At 43.7% G+C, this 17,435-nt stretch overlaps 1 protein-coding gene across 2 annotated transcripts in view; it reads left to right on the forward strand.

Moving 5' to 3' along the window:
* The first annotated feature begins 5,850 nt into the window (after positions 1 to 5,850).
* Positions 5,851 to 17,435, forward strand: part of LOC119776152 (NACHT, LRR and PYD domains-containing protein 3-like) — a 36,926-nt gene continuing 25,341 nt past the window's right edge. For both annotated transcript variants that reach the window (XM_038274426.1, XM_038274427.1), the window contains exons 1-3: positions 5,851 to 5,980; positions 6,065 to 6,208; positions 8,994 to 9,107. In XM_038274426.1, coding sequence (XP_038130354.1) covers positions 5,892 to 5,980; positions 6,065 to 6,208; positions 8,994 to 9,107 — 347 coding nt within the window. In that variant the 5' untranslated portion in view covers positions 5,851 to 5,891. The remainder of the gene's footprint in view (positions 5,981 to 6,064; positions 6,209 to 8,993; positions 9,108 to 17,435) is intronic.

The following is a 17,435-nucleotide window of genomic DNA, read 5'->3' on the forward strand; positions in this document are numbered from 1 at the left end:
GCTCCTCAGGCCCGTAACCCTCCCAATTAAACAGGTATTGGAGTACCCTGCCCCTCGGTCTGGACCTTAAGAGGCGGTTGACAGTGTAGGCTGGGCCCCCATCAATAAGACGGATGGGAGGGGGCAACCTAGAGGTGGGCACAAACCTGGATGTTACAAAAGGTTTAATTGGGGACACATGAAACGTGGGGTGTATACGTAATGAAAGAGGAAGGTGGAGGCGGACGGCTACCGGGTTCATCACCTTGGAGATTTTATCGGGAGAGAAAGGCCCGATAAAACGGGGAGCCAGCTTTTTACTGTCCACTTTCAATCGCAGGTCCTTTGAGGACAGCCAAACCCTTTGACCCACTAGGTAAGTGGCCGTGGGAACTCTCCAGCGGTTGGCAGCCCTGGCCTGGCTCACCAGGAATTTAGTGATGGCCCTTCTAGCCCTTCTCCAGACCCGCTGGCACCTGAGGGCCGAAAGACGGGCTGAGGGAACCTTAGATTCCTTTTCCTGAATGGTGAACACCAGTGGAAGGAAACCAAAAAAAACGAAAAAAGGAGACAACCCAGTGGTGCTGGAGGGAGTGGAGTTAATAGCATTTTCAACCCACGGGAGCTGGCTGGCCCACTTAGTGGGATCAGCCTCACAGAGGATGCAGATCTTTGTCTCTATCTCCTGGTTGACCCTCTCTGTCTGACCGTCAGTTTGGGGGTGAAAACCTGAAGACAGACTGACTGTGATCCCCAACAGTGAACAGAACTCTCTCCAAAAACAGGATACAAATTGGGAACCTCTGTCGGAAACTATATCCGTGGGGAGGCCATGTAGCCGATATACCTCACGGATAAGAACCTCCCCCATTTCCCTAGCTGAAGGAAGTTTAGGGAAAGGAACCGGATGAATCATTTTAGAAAACCTGTCAATGACAGTGAGGATGACAGTGTTACCTTCTGAGCATGGTAATCCCGTAATGAAATCCATAGATATGTGGGACCAAGGCCAGGACGGGATAGGCAGAGGCCGGAGGAAGCCAGAGGGAGGTCTCTTGGAAGACTTGGATTGCTTGCAAATGGGGCAGGCTGCCACAAATTCTCGAACATCTGCAGACAGAAAAGGCCACCAAAACTGAGACCGGACTACATTGATAGTTTTGGATATACCTGGATGACAGAACAGACGGGAAGCGTGGCAAAACTTTAACACCTTCTTCCTGAGGGCGTCTGGGACGAACAAATGGTCACTAGGACAGTCAGTGGGTGAAGGTTTGTTGAGAAGGGCCTGCCTGACCTCCTTCTCAGTGTCAACCATAGTAACAGAGAACCTTACTGTTTCAGGCAAGACATATTCGCCAACAGTGTAATTACATAAGCCATCATGGCTCGATCTGACGGAAACGCGGAGGGCTGCAGCTCGAAGTGAATTTCCCACTGTGTTAAAAAGGCTCTGCACTGCTCCGGATCACCCCTGTACAGCTCTGGAGCAGACAGACGAGGTTCATGGAAGGCTGAGAAAGTGGGCGGGGCCGTGGACACGGGTGCGGCTGTATGGGAGGGATCAGATGCGAGAATCTCAGTCACCCCGGATTCAAGCTGAGAAATCTTTTGATCGACGCCCTTGCGCCAAGATCTGTCTGTCGATGGATCCATAGTGGCCAGATTATTCTGTCAGGGACCAGAAACCAAGGGCCCAATATTCAACAGACAGATCTGGATGATTGCCAGAAGACTTTATTAAAAAAACGGCGTGCATCAGCGCATCAGCTGGAGCGGATAAGCCGGATACTCTGGTTCACAGTTCAGTCCAATCCCTAAAGGATGAGAGGAATCCGCAAAGGTGATTGTCATCCGCTTGCGGCGGGCGCGGCCCCCGGAGAACCGTGAGGTGAGCAGCCCTGATGCCAAGCGACGCCGGGGAGAAGCTGTGTCCAGTAAGGGAGATCCAAGCCGAGGTCGTAGCGGGTCTAAGTTCGTTAACCAGATGATCAGAGAGCCGATGAGATACCGATGAGGGAATCCAAGCCATGGTCAGGAAATAAGTCCAGGTTCGGTAAGCCAGTTGCATCCAATAAACAGTCCAGAACTGGTCAGACCAACAGAGCTGACAGGGGCAAAGCAAAACTCAGGATCCACAAGACAGAAACAGGTCACTAACAGAATAATAATAATAATTGTCTAACGCTGGAGTTACTCACACCAAACAGCTAGAATAATCTGGCACTGGTGGCTTGAAAACAAACAGTACATATTGGGGCTGAAACCAGGTGGAAAGGATAAACAATAATGATAAAACAGGCAGAGTAAAACAGGTGGGTGGAATAAGCAATCAGGCCAGCCACTAGTGCCAGGACAATGACATGATCTGCAGAATCAAGAAGAAACCCTGGAGAACCCAGCTAACAAGATGAAATAGGATAAAAGATCTCCAACAGAAATACATCAGACTTGGATCTGAAGAAGTTCAGGATCAGGTGAGAACCAAAGTCACTCCCCTCTATCTGTCTAGAAATGATTAAGCTGAACGGAAGTTGAACGGAACTGCAAACAACATATTTGTTGGTTTTTTAACATCCACTTATTTTCCTGTTTAACTCTGATGACGAAGGTTTTATTTGATCAACTAGAAAACATCAAATTACCCTGGAATCTGTAGATGCTGAAAAGAGTCTTGGGTGTTGGTAGAATCAGAGACCTGAGAATGAAGATCTTTCTTTGAATGTCCAATTGACAGCAGGAAGCTGCAGGTTAATCATTGAAAATGTTTAGGTCATAAAGTTATATCAGCTGATCTTTGATCTGTAAGCTGAACATTAAGTTTGCTTTCAGAGTAAAGACAGCTTTTATACTCAGAGGACCGACAGCAGAGAAGTCAAGGAGTTTGTCTTCTTTTTCAAAGACAAGGCAACAGAGAGCTGTAAAGGGAAAGAGTTTGTGGTAAGACACTGAGTTGCTCTTTGTTTCTTGATATTTTCAAGCTGACTTTTATTCTAATGTGAAGATACAAGTCTGTTCCTAAAATACTATAGAGGATCAAGCTGTTAGTGAGTGTTGAGGAATTGTAGTTTGTTTCAAACATAAACTAAATTCCACTCAACACTCCCCCTTTGAGTTTAGGAAAACTTTTAAGTTATCTGTTTCACAAAGAGAGGTCACTCAACTGCTGTCCCTGTTACTGTAGAAATATTCTCCCTAAATGTAACCCAGTGAGGATCAGGTTTTTTTTCAATAAACTGTCTTCTTTTCCACCCTTCTTAAAGCAAATCAGGTCATTTCATTTCCTGATTAAGTCAGGAACGTCCTGTCAGTTCTGTGCACACTATAAGAAAATTATTTACTTGGGCTGACACAGAATCAATGAAGCAGAATTGAAGCAGTAAACCATTTCCCCCCAGTAATGTCATCTTGGTTGCAATGTGGTTACAACAGAATATGGCAGGCTGCTTTGATTTTTTGGCTAATAATGAAAATTTTGGAAATTCAAAATAACATTCTTCATATCTAAAATAAACATTCTGATGTCTAAAAAATACATTTCCTGTTGTTGCTTGTCTATGCTTTTTATCATTTTGACAAGGAAGAAATGTATTTCAGATATCAGAAATACATATTCAGTCAAGCTGATAAATGTGTAAAGTTTTGTAGGCATCTGAAACCTAATTCTTGGCAAAAAAGTTAGTTTTTTTTACATTCTGAAATTAATTTTCTGCTGGCAAAAATGTTATATAGGGAACCAATCACTACAGTTCAGATTAGAAATGTGACTTTGCCCAGGAAGAATCTTAACAAAGTGATATACCAATGGAAAGTACTTTTTTGTGTGCGGTTCTGTCATTAGCACATCTGTCCCAGAGCTAGCTGATCGCCCAACAGAAAAAGATAGAGGGGATAAGACCTAAGGGGAGAGAGAGAGAGAAATAGAGACAGGAAACAGTGCACGAACAGAGAGAAAAAAAAAAGCAAAAACAGACCATGCATGAGGTTACATAGCAACTCCTGAAAGTCTGCATCCACACCTGTACGAGATGAAAGGAACACAAGACAGAGAGCATAACAGCAAAAAGAAGACAGCAAACAACAAAAGTAAACATTAAAAAAGGCTTCAAAAGCAGAAGGTATATTATAGATATCCACATGTGTTGAAGTCAACTCCTATGGTAATTACACGTTATTATTCAGGGTGGTATATATCTGTAACTGCAGCTTAGTATTTTCCATTAGTGTGTGTCCGTGAACACCTGCAACCGAACTCCCATGGTATTAATGCAGAGGGCATGCTCGTGTATAAAGCATTTACAAAGCTTCTTCAGAATGAAAGTGTGCATAATAGCAGATGTGAGCTCCAGATATCTAGAGGCACCCCAGATTACTGGGAGAAGGAGAAAAGACATAGGGATAACCGCACCAACAAGAGAAGGGTAGATGAGAGCACCTAGAGCCTGCCGAGGAGCTAAACCCAAAAGGTCCCCAACTCGACCATGAACTATGGTGCTGGTGTCCTACGGGGCTGCGACAGCATACCCATAGGCTCCCCCGGTGGCCGGTCACCCCAAGGTGGATTCAAATGAGAGCGCCGAGGTTCGAGGTATGGGGCGCACCACCCCCCAGTGGGGACCCACAGGGCCAGGAGGTCCAGCGCCCACTGAAATACCCATCAGTAGAGAACCGTCAGTGCGCCAGCAGACAGAGACACTTCTCACTGGCGGGGAGCGTAGAAAGAGGAGGGCTTTTAATAAATGTCACAAGGACTTGCCACTACAGAATTCATATAAACTTAGGCTTTACCTCAGGCAGCAATCTTTTCCTATGTCATCTCCTAGTCGTTTGCAGCTGTGACACTGTTGCTCTTTCTTTTTAAAACAAGTTATTCTTGTGTAAAATAGGTATATTTCCTCTTGCCTTTTGTCATGGTAACTCTCAGAATTAGGGCTGCACTGCTTTTCAAATTAACTAGCTCAAATCAGTCATTTTGAAACCAAAAACTCAAGATTTTCCAACATCAGGTTCTAGCTATACACTATCAAGGTCCTGGTGCTGGACTCTCATATCGGACACCAGCTGGTCCTTAACTGGTTTTATGGTAGATCAGAGTTAATGGCACTATTTACGCTACCCTCTGAAAACCGATCTGTGCCGAACTTGGATAAGTTAACTATGCCAAGGTTGGTTCCTGGACCATTTGCATACCACGCTAGCACGGTTCCTTGCCTGCTAGTAGTGATCTATGGTATTAATGCTCTCTAGAGGGAAACAAGCAAACCAACATGGTGGCGCCTGTAACATTCAGGAAGTTTGTGGAGAGTCAGGCGAAAGAGGAGGCATTTGGTCAATTTACTTCACAGGGTCAGATTTTGGGAAGTGGATACAACAAACAATAGTCCAATCAGGGCTTCCATAGCGACGGCAGGAAATAGCGATGGACCTTGAGGGTGATCACACTGCTAAGCAGTGGAAATCGTATGGCACGGTAGGGAAGCTTGTACTTTTATGAATGTCATGATTATAGAGGCTGAAAAGAGATGACGCGGTCTGCTCATGTGCTCTTTGTTATCAGAGAACCGAGCCAGAACTGAACTGTGTCCTACTGATCTGAACTAGTATAGTACCATGTTTGTGCGGTTCAGTTTTATCTGTCACAGTCCGGTTCGGTTGTGCTCACCATTTACACTCAACAGTTATCTCGGTTACCATGCTCAGATCGATCTCAGCACTGTTTTAAAACGGCCTGTTGGTAAAAGTGGAATTATGCTGACTTACCAGTCACATACTGCAGAAGAATTTGCATGAAGAAAATTTAACAGAGAGCAGTGAGCTGATTTTTGTTACAATTCTTGACCAGAGTAACAGTGATAAGTGTTTCCTCTTCAGATGAAGGTAGAAGGTGTGTGGGCTGATGTGAAGTGAGCAGCATGGATCAGTGTGAGGACAGAGAGGACAGAGTCCCTCCCTCTAAAACCACTCTGTGTGGAGAACATGAGGACCAGAGCAAAGCTCAGAGGTCAGATCACCATCTCTAACCGTCCAGGACTCTTCTCCATGTCAGAGCTCAGCATCAACATCAACAAACCATCTTTATTCACAGGAAACCAGCACAACCACAACCTGGACCAGAACCTGGACCAGAACCAGAACCTGGACCAGAACCCAGCTGTGTGTCATTAAAGGGAAACAAATCAAAGGATGACTTTACTGATTTTAAATCACATCAACCTCTAGCAGCAACCTGGTGAGCTGTTTCTAAATGTTCCACTAATCAGTTTAACTTCATTCCAACATATTAATGTGAACACAACTCTTTCTCACATGTCTGTGTTCACATGTGAAGCAGTGAGTGATGGAGGCTAAATAATGGAAATAATCAAAGGATTGTTTTATTGTGATGATATGAAATGATCTTGTTAGATGATATTGGAGCTAAAATCAGTTGTTCTTCATCCAGTTGAATCTTTCTGGATCACCTTGTGTCACATTAGTGAACCAGAGTTGGTGCTTCTGCAGAGCTTAAGGTGATGCACATGTAGGCAAGTCATGATGCTGATTCAACTATTAGATAGAAAAAAAAATCATCCAAATGCTGGTGAAGATTCTCAGTCATATAGGTCATAATCATTTCAAAAAATGTGAAAAAACAACCCACTGGATTTTGACTCCACGTTAGAAGACATATCGCTTCCAATCCAGGAAGCTTTATTAATTCAAATTGTCAGGAATAGCGTTGCGTTTGAGGTTTTATACACTAGCCCAACAAAGCCTTGTTTTTTTTTAAACATGCTAAATGAAATGGACCAACGGGTCCACTTTTTTGTAAGGGGGGGGTCGTTTAGCTTCTTTAGCCTGCAATGTGCCATACCCATCTAAGTGTCTAAAAGGGTGGTCATTAAGGGGAAGTGTTAGCCTGGCTGAATAGACGAGTTCTTCTGTTCTCCTGTAAAGGGGTTTGGGGCTGCGATCATAGCGGGAAGGAATCCACTCAATTGCTGCATTGTAGGTTATTGAAAGATGAGATCTGAGTCCACCCCCTCTGTTTAAGAAAATTTATCTTTCTCAACATATATAGTTTCCTTCACGCTTCTGTCAATTCACCTATTTTCTTTTTCCAAAATGTGAACATTCTGGTCCTTAAACGAATGTCCTTTGTCCAAAATGTAGATGCACAGCAGTCTTGTCCAGAGGAGGTCACTTTTCTGTGCTTGCCATGTGTCTGTGGAGAGGTTGTTTGGTTTGTGCAATATAAAGATCAGAGCATTCCTCACTGCACAGAACTGCAGACACCACTCCGCTCATATTTGGTCTGAAGGTTTTGTCCTTAGGATATACTAGTCTTTCTTTAAGGGTCTTGTTAGGTTTGAAATGTACTGGGATTTTGTGTGTTTGGAGACAAACTCATGAATTTTTCAGAGACTCCAGCAGCATATGGGATGGCAATGTTTTTGTGCTTAATCTTCTCACCGTTATGTTCTGCTGCATGTCTTTTGGATTTCCTTGCAGATTTGAAAAATGCCCAGTTTGGGTAGCAACAGGTTTGAAGAGAACCTTTGATGTGTTTCTGTTCTTTGTGCTTCCCTTCTGTTTTAGTAGGGACATTCTCAACCCGGTGTTGTAATTTATAAGATAAAAATATTTAGAAAACCATCTTAATAAAAATGAACTGGTGCTTTTTTAAATTTCTCCCCTTTGCTGCTCCTCCTGTCTCTGCATCGCTTTCTTCTTCGTGAGGTTTTTTTCATTGGTTGGAAAACAACTAATGGTGAATTACTGACAATAAGTTAGAACTAAATGATTGGATTATATGCATTTTATTTATTTGCTTCTTTCTAAAAAAGATAATACTCTTAAAATTCGCACGTTTTCCCTTCCAGCTATCTCTCTGCACTGCTCTGACAGAAAAACAAAAAGCAATCGCAGGGATTCTGAATCTCCTACAGCTGGATGATATGATTTACAAATTGGGTTATGTCATCTAGTCCCTTATAGCACCTTTTTGGATAGCAAACAGCAGCCTTTCTTGCTGGGGAGTTAGCAACACTTACGAAGAAAAGAGAGGCGCAGAGAGGAGAATCTATATTGAAGAAAAATTCTAAAACTTGTAATTAAATGAAATGGTTTGCAAGTTGCAGGATTTACCCTTTGTTTCAGTTGTTCATGAGACAAGAGATTTATTCTTATTTCTCAAGAGTGCTTAGTTCAGAAATGCTTTGATGGTCCCTAAAAGAACCATCGCCGGTAAGAAGAGGGCGTTACAGAGAACGGCTGGCCGAAGTCTGAGCTCCCTAATCGGATCGATAAGGCAAAAGATGGCACTAGCTTGGTAGAGCTCAAATATCAAGCTCTAATTAACTTCCCTGCAGCAATTAATGACAGATTTCTGAAGCAGTCTTAGAGTTCACAAAGTTCTTCTTCTCCGCACATCACATACTGCCGAGTTCTTTCTATATTGTGGCATTTTGAAACAACTTTGTCAAGAAGAGCCAGCACCATTTTAGCCTCGCAAAATTATGCCAGCAACTGTTAGGGCACCTCAGTGACACACTAGGGGGATATTTCATAATTTTTATATAAAAAAATATAGTTTTGACTTGTCCAAATAAACTGAAATATGATTATAATTCCGGATATGTGACACATCAGATCAGACGTAATTTGAGATATCTCAAAAGGCATTTTGATCCTCCAAAATGTGATTAAAGATATCTTGAACTGTTAGTTTCCCTAGACATAATATCATTTAGGAAATCTTAAAAACATTAGGGGTAGTCAAAATTTAATAATTAATCTTTTTTCATTCTATAAAGATTTCTGTATCACTATAATGGGTCTTTTGATTGTCTTCTCAATTCAGAGGGCCACATGCCTGTCTTTAGCTAGAACCCCAATTTTCCTAAATCCAGCCTTGGTTTACAGTGAAACCAGAAATATTTGGATCCATCCCGTGGGACACTTTAGAATTCTGTGCTTCACTGTTTAACTTTAAATACATTGGACTAAGACTGAATTCAGGATTTATCCTCTAGGATCCAACAGAACCTCAAAGGAGAACCAGAACCCAGTTGTGTTTCCTTAAAGAGCAACAGGTCGAAGGATTTTGGTATTGAGTTTAATAAAGGCAAACCTTCAGCTGCAATGAGGTGAGCTCTGTCTAAATATTTTAATTGTATGTACCTGAATGGACTTTGAAATGTTCCGATTACACATTTGTGTTCATAATAGTGAAACTGTTTGCTTTGCTAGATATTTTTCAACTAATTCAGTCTCCTGTGACTTCAGGGTAAACGTTGTTGGAGGTGTTTCTAAGTATCTGTAGTTCACTTTTTGGCCCAGCAGGGATCAGTCTGATTTCAGATGAATCCATAATTCAGGTGTGTTGGGATCTGGAGGTCTGTCCACCTTTCTCCAGCAGAGGGGGTTCTAGGTCTCCTGGGGCTGAAGCTGACCCCCACACCTGCGGCTCATGAGCTCATCAGAGAGACAAGCATTTAAGGAGGGGCAGAGCTACAATCCGAGGCCAGAGTGTTTGCCAGTTATCGTTAGCGAACCTGAGCCAACCTGCCTGTCTGAATCTCCGACTCCCCTGAAGCCTGAACCTAATCTGCTTTTTGTCCTCTCTGCTTCTCAGGAAGAACCTGCCTGGAAACCTGAAGATCTGGAAGGGTTTCTCAAGCGTGAAACCAAGCTGTCTGTTCTCAGAAGAACCCTGGAAATTCAACTCAGTCTGAAACCTGCCTGCCCGCTCTCAGCAAGAGCTGAGAGAGAAGCTCTGAACCTGCTCAGTAAGATTATCTGCTCTGCCCTGCCTCTGCCTGCCTTCAGCCTCTGGACCCTCCTGGTTCCCCCCTTCTACCGCTCTGCTCATCTCTGATCAGGTATAGACCTGCTAGTTCACTGAAAGCCTGCTAACCAATCTGTCCCTCTCTGCAGTAAAAACCAGTCGTGACCAGACCCGGACCCAGTTATGCCAGAAATCATTGTTCATTATTGTGATTCACATTCAATAAACTTTGTGAACTTTTTCCCAGCCTCTGAGTGTTCTGCATGTGGGTTAGATCCCTGAAAGCCAACATAACAGAACACTCTGGCCAACAAGCTAACCCAGCAGACACACTCCGGAGGGTTTTGGACCAGCAAGGAGCACTCATCCAAGGCCATGACACCGCTCTCCGTGAGTTTAATGTCCGACTTGATCAAACCAACCAAACTTTGCAGGAGTTTGCCGGCTATCTCCGTGAAGCTACTCCCAGAGCGGAGCCAGCTCAACTTCAGGTTCCGGAGGCTAATTCCGCCCCTCACTTCCAGGAGAAATTCTCTGGCTTACCAAGTAAGTGCAAAGGATTTCTTTTTCAATGTAAGCTGATTCTTGAACACTCTCCTGCCAGTTTTCCCAACGACAAGAGAAAAATAGCCTTTATCATATCTCAGTTATCTGGAAGAGCCCTTGATTGGGCAGAGGGTCGATTTCTGTCAGAATCCAGTTTTTCCTGCACATTTGAGGAATTCTTAAAGGAATTCTCGCTAGTTTTTAACCATGACTCGGACCAATGTACTGAATCACGTGGTTTATTAGACCTCAAACAAGGAAATAGGTCTGTAGCCGATTTTTCGATTGACTTCTGGGTCAGGGCTGCTGCTTCCGGATGGAATGAACCCACGCTTAAAAGCGCTTATTTCAAGGCTCTAGATGAAACGATAAAGGATGAACTGGCTACTATAGACGAACCAGTGACCTTGGAGGATCTAATAAGATTATCTATTCTTCTGGATAATAGGCTGCGAGCCAGACAAAGATCTAAAGTAAGAACTCACGTTTGTTCTGCATCTGTCCCCGCAAAAACCTTTAATACTACGTCTGTTTGTTCCTTGTCCTCTGAACCTGACTCCAGATCTAGGAGCCGAAATCAGCCTGCTTCTGCTTTTCCTTGTAAAACTCATCATGTCTCTCCACCCACAGAGGTTTCTGAAGTCGAGCCCATGCAAATCAGTCACACCAGACTCTCGACAGAAGAGAGACAAAGGAGAGTTAAGGGGAACCTGTGCATGTACTGTGGAGAACCCAGCCACTTCGTTTCAACCTGCCCAGCTAAGGTAAAAGCCGGGGTCCGCCAGAGGATATTAGGAGTCTAGCGGACCATCTGCAGTCTGAAAAATCTCCTCATCTGCTGTTACCTGCTACTCTTTTTACCTCGGATCAATCTCTCACTTTATCCGCCTTCATTGACTGTGGTTGTGAGAGAAACTTAATTGACTCTAACCTGGTTCAACAACTTAACATCAAGATCACTCAGTTGAAGAGTCCTCTCAGAGTTTCAGCCCTTGATGGGAAGAGATTACCTCAAGTAACTCATCAGACTCAGCCACTTGAACTGCTGATCTCATGTAACCACAGAGAGACAGTTTCCTTTTTTTTTTCCATCTGCCTGTCCTCCTCTAGTTCTAGGGTATGAGTGGCTGGAGCGTCACAACCCACACATCAATTGGGCTAAGAAACACATTGAGTCCTGGTCTGCCTCCTGCCATGTCTCATGTCTCCGCTCTGCAGCTCCTTCTATTCACTCCCCAGCCAGTCATCAGGAAGCTGATCCACCTGATTTATCCAATGTACCTCCTGACTACCATGATCTAGCGCCCGTCTTCAGTAAGGTCAGTGCTTTGTCACTTCCTCCTCACAGACCATACGATTGTGCCATTGACCTTTTACCTGGGGCTCCACTTCCCAGTAGTCGACTCTTTAATATCTCCAAGCCTGAAAGAGAAACCATGGAGAAGTATATTAATGAGTCTTTAGCCGCCGGTATTATTCAGCCCTCCTCATCTCCTCTCGGTGCCGGTTTTTTATTCGTAGGCAAGAAGGATGGATCTCTCTAGCCCTGTATTGATTATAGAGGACTCAACCAAATAACCATTAAGAATAAATACCCCCTGCCTCTGCTCGCATCCGCCTTTGAACCTGTTCAAGGGGCCACTGTTTTCACAAAATTTAATCTAAGAAATGCCTACCATCTCCTCAGAATCAGAGAGGGAGATGAGTGGAAGACGGCTTTTAAATCTCCTCTAGGCCAGTTCGTGTACCTGGTTATGCCCTTTGGTCTGACTAACGCTCCTACCTGTTTTCAAGCCCTGGTTAACGATGTTTTGAGAGATTTCCCCAACATTTTTGTCTTCGTCTACATTGACGATATCCTGATTTACTCCAAGAATCTGTCTGATCATAAGAAACATGTTTGTTTGGTTCTCCAAAGGCTTCTGGAAAATAAGCTCTTTGTCAAGGCTGAAAAATGTGAGTTTCACCAACCCTCTGTTACCTTCCTAGGATTCGTGCTTGAGGGCGGGCAGGTGAAGCCATCCGAAAACAAGATTAAGGTGGTTTTGGACTGGCCTACCCCCGAGAACCGCAAGCGGCTACAGAGGTTTTTGGGCTTTGCTAATTTTTACAGACGTTTCATCAGGAATCACAGCCAGACAGCTCAGCCTCTCACTGCCCTGACATCCGTCAAGAGAACGTTTCACTGGTCTGAAGAGGCTGACACCGCATTTAAAAAGCTAAAGGCTTTTTTTTCCAGCGCACCCATTCTCATCCAATCTGATCCCTCCAAACAATTTATCCTGGAGGTGGATGCATCTGATTCTGGAGTGGGAGCAGTTTTATCACAACTATCGGACTCTGATCATAAAACTAACCCATGCACCTTTTTCTCCGGCAGACTCTCTCCAGCTGAACAAAATTATGATGTCGGTGACAGGGAACTTCTGGCAATCAAACTCGCACTGGAAGAGTGGCGGCATTGGCTAGAGGGCGCAGAACATCCTGTATTGGTATGGACCGACCACAAGAATCTGTCATACATACAATCAGCTAAAAGATCAAATCCCTGTCAGTCCCGTTGGTCTCTGTTCTTCTCCCGCTTCAATCTGAATTCCTGAGAATCTGATCTGGTTCAAAGAATGTCAAACCTGATTCTCTCTCTCGCCTGTACTCATCTGACAAGCCCGAAACTCCTGAATCCGTCCTACCTGCCAGCTGTACGGTGGCAGCCGTTTCCTGGGAGATCACCGACCTGATTAAAGAAGGCCAAGCTTCAGAACTTGACCCTGGAAATGGACCGCCCAATCGGACGTATGTACCTACCTCCATCAGATCTCGTCTGATTCACTGGATGCATTCTGCCAAGTTTTCTGCCCATCCTGGTGTGAGCAGAACTATTGCCCTAATTACTCGTCATTTCTGGTGGCCGTCCCATCATAGAGACGTAAAGGAATACGTTCTAGCATGTCCAGTTTGTGCTAGAAACAAACCTTCTCATCAGCCTCTATCAGGTCTTCTGCATCCGTTGCCTGTTCCTTCTCGTTCCTGGTCCCACCTTGCTTTGGATTTTGTTACCGGCCTGCCAATCTCAAAGGGTATGACAACTATCCTCACCATTATAGATCGCTTCTCTAAAACATGCCATCTTGTCCCTCTCAGGAAGCTCCCGACAGCCTTCCAAACGGCTCAACTGTTGGTCAAACATGTTTTCAGACTCCATGGCATCCCCCAGGAAATCCTTTCTGATAGAGGTCCTCAGTTCACCTCTCAGGTATGGAAACACTTCTGCTAAACTCTGAACACCAAAGTGTCGTTGTCTTCAGGTTATCATCCTCAGTCCAATGGGCAGACTGAACGTATGAACCAGGAAATGGAATCCACCCTTCGCTGTCTGACGACCACCAATCCTACCGACTGGAGTCAGTTCCTCCCCTGGGTTGAGTACGCTCACGACACTCAAATTTCATCCGCTACTGGTCTGTCTCCGTTTCAAGTCTCCCTAGGCTATCAACCACCCCTGTTTCCTGAAGATGAATGAGAAATCTCCGTACCCTCCATTCACCATCACATTTGCCGCTGCCAGAGGCTCTGGAAAGAGACCATTTCAGCACTAAACCGAACATCGGCTCAGAATAGGAAATACTCCGATCGCATGCGATGTCCAGCTCCCATCTATTCACCCGGTCAACAGGTCTGGTTATCAACTCGTGACATTCCACTCAGATCCATGTCCCGTAAACTCTCCCCTAGGTTCATCAATCCCTACAAGATTGCATCCATCATCAACCCATCTGCCGTCCGCCTGCATCTGCCACCCTCACTCCGTATCCACCCGACCTTCCATGTATCCCATGTCAAGCCCGTTCTCACCAGTCCTTTCTCACCCATATAGACCTGCTAACACCCAACCTGCTAGTTCACTGAAAGCCTGCTAACCAATCTGTCCCTCTCTGCAGTGAAAACCAGTCGTGACCAGACCCAGACCCAGTTATCCCAGAAATTGTTGTTAATTATAGTGATTCACATTCAATAAACTTTGTGAACTTTTTCCCTGCCTCTGAGTATTCTGCATGTGGGTTAGATCCCGGAAAGCCAACATGACAAGGTGAACTGTTTTACAGAAATAATCAATCAGAGAATAAGTTGTTCATAGTTCAGACTCTGGTGGATTGTTTTGTTGCTGACCTTTTACTTCCATTGTATTTTTGCCTCTGTTTTAATTCCATATGTTGAGCTAGATTAACTTGAAATAGTGAGTGCAAATAATCAAGGGCAAATGACAAACCAAACAACCAAGTCTTTTATATGGTGATATTTCACTTGTAAGTTTCAATGTAATACAATAACAAAATAGAGATGCAAAGGTTTCAGGAGACAATTTACTGGAGGTGAAGATAAGGAGTGAAACTGCAGTATTTCAGCTGTGGAAATATCTAAACTTTACTTTCTGACATCCATTTGCAGTTTTATTCTTTTGTTTGACTACGTTTATCATGAAGCAGACAGATTAATCTCAGGAAGTCTACCTCACACTTACCTTTAGACTTTGCTTTGTCTGAATAACTTATCTTTATTGTTCTCACACAGGCTGTTGCTCTGGAAGGTTTTATAAAGTAATCAGTTATTGTCTTGAAAACTGTGAGCTGTACAGCTTCCTGTCAGTTATTCAAAAAGAGCCACTGTCGCGTTTGATCATAGACTTGGATGAAATTGATTGATCCTTTCCTAGGGTTTAGGCTTTCTTGAAAATAAAAGCTAATAATACCAAGATACTTATCTGTATAGATGGACTAGAAGGGCTGTTATCGGCGTTAATGTGTTGCGTTTATGCCGGACCCTTATAAGGCGATTAAAATATATTTTGACGTTAATCTATTCTCACAGTTGGGTTGGAAGCTGGCTATACAGTAATGATGACTTTCACCTTAATATTTTAGCATGGAACTATATCTGAGGATGAGAACAAATCAGTCTTCCAACCTGTGTAGGCATACTATTATTATTACCACATTGTACATGACATGCTGACATGGATGCAGCTTTAAGCACAGCTCTATCAGCCAAGCGGACCAATCTACTCGCTCAGAGTATAGCTACAAGCTGCCAGCTGGCTACTCAAGGAAGCCACAGGTGAACTATCTTACAAAGTACCTGCAAGGTGAACCATCATGAGGAAAATACATTATGTTATGTATGTGATAAAATAATAGATTATTGAATGGTACTATTTTGTGTTCTATGTGGAAGAACACTGAATATGATATCAGCGCATTGATCTCACTGTGTTCTGGAAAAATATGTTGAATAAAAACTAAGTCACGTTCCACTGGGGTTCTGCTTATTCTATATAGTTAAGTTATGGAAAGAAACATAACAAACTGGCGACGAGGTTTAAACTGATCCCCGATGTGCATGTAACGACAGAGAGGGGGAAAGCCTTGGAAGCAACAGAAAGATAAGAAAAGAAGAAAAAAAAATCCTCCGTCTGGACATTAACGTGGCTCGCTAACTAACGATCTACAGAAAGAAAGTGAGTAACGAGCACCACACCAAAAATGTTGGGAGGCGTAGGACAAATGAACATTTTTGAAAACGGCACAGAGGACTGGACAACATAAATGGAGCGAGTTGAACAGTACTGTCTGGCTAACAAAGTAGAGGATGAGAGGAAAGTCGCCGTGTTACTGAGCGTAATGGGGGCGAAAACGTATAACTTGCTGCGTAGCCTCATTACACCGGACAAACCGGCAAGCAAAAGTTTTAAGGAGATCACAGAGGTTCTCCAAAAACATTTCCAACCAAAGCCCCTTGTCATCGCCGAACGATTCAGATTTCATAAACGGAATCAGTTAAAAACAGAGTCCACTTCGGAGTACATCGCGGAGCTTCGGCGGCTGTCGGAGCATTGTCAGTTCGGGGAGGGGCTGTCACATTCCCTGAGAGACCGTTTCGTCTGCGGGCTGCACAATTAAAGCACACAGAAACGACTCCTCACAGAGGATAATCTGACATTGCAACGTGCATTAGAAATTGCTATATCCATGGAAACTGCAGCAAAAGATGCAGGAGAGCTTCAAGAAAAATTCACGGAGCCATGTTCTGTCAATAAAATGCGTGCGCAGCCTAATGATAAATTAGAGACCTGTTACAGATGCGGCAAAAAGTCACATAATGCCGCTAATTGCTGGTTTAAGGATAAATAATGTCTCCAGTGCAACAAAAAGGGACATATACAGAAAATGTGCAGATCAAAACAATTTAAGAAAAACAAAACGTGGAACAAAGACAGGAAACTGCATGAATTAAATGAGACAGACTCAGCTTCTTCTCAGGAGCATTTGGCATGCCTGGAGCTGCATACAATGCAAGACAAGAAGAAATATAAAGATGCTATATGGCTCACTCCTAAAGTACAAGGGGTTATATTACAGATGGAACTGGATACTGGGTCAGCCCTTTCACTGATCTCATATGATGATTACAGAGAGAAGTTCCCAAATCTGAAATTAAAGCACACCTCAGTGAAACTAAAAACATACACAGGTGAAAGAATAAGTCCCTTGGGAAAAATAAAAGTGAAAGTGGAATATGAGAAAAACAAATGCAACCTTGAACTTTATGTTCTGAAAAATGGAGGTGTCCCATTATTTGGACGTGACTGGTTGAAACACTTCCAACTCAACTGGAAAGAAATAAAATCCATGAGACTGGCACCTGACCTGAGTGCAAGTTCTGTGGAGGAAAGACTGAAACAAATAATTGAGGAGCATGCTCCTGTGTTCAAAGAAGGAATTGGCACTCTGAAAAATATTAAAGCACAGATCATACTGGCTGATGATGCAAAACCCAGATTTCACAAGGCTCGTCCTGTACCATATGCTATACGACCCAAAGTCGAAGCAGAGCTGCAACGCTTGGAAGAGCAAGGAATACTCACCAAGGTGGAATGGTCAGACTGGGCTACACCAATAGTGTCAGTGAGCAAGAAAACAGGCGACAGCGTGAGAATCTGTGGTGATTTTAAGGTTTCAGTGAACCCAGTACTCCGCGTAGATCAGTACCCACTTCCGCGGATAGAAGACATATTCACTGCAGTGGCTGGTGGCAAACACTTTTCAAAAATTGACCTCGCCCAAGCTTACCTACAGATGGAAGTGGA

This window comes from Cyprinodon tularosa, unplaced genomic scaffold (genome assembly GCF_016077235.1).
Source record: "Cyprinodon tularosa strain WSP-4 unplaced genomic scaffold, ASM1607723v1 ctg914, whole genome shotgun sequence".
Classification (NCBI taxonomy): domain Eukaryota; kingdom Metazoa; phylum Chordata; class Actinopteri; order Cyprinodontiformes; family Cyprinodontidae; genus Cyprinodon; species Cyprinodon tularosa.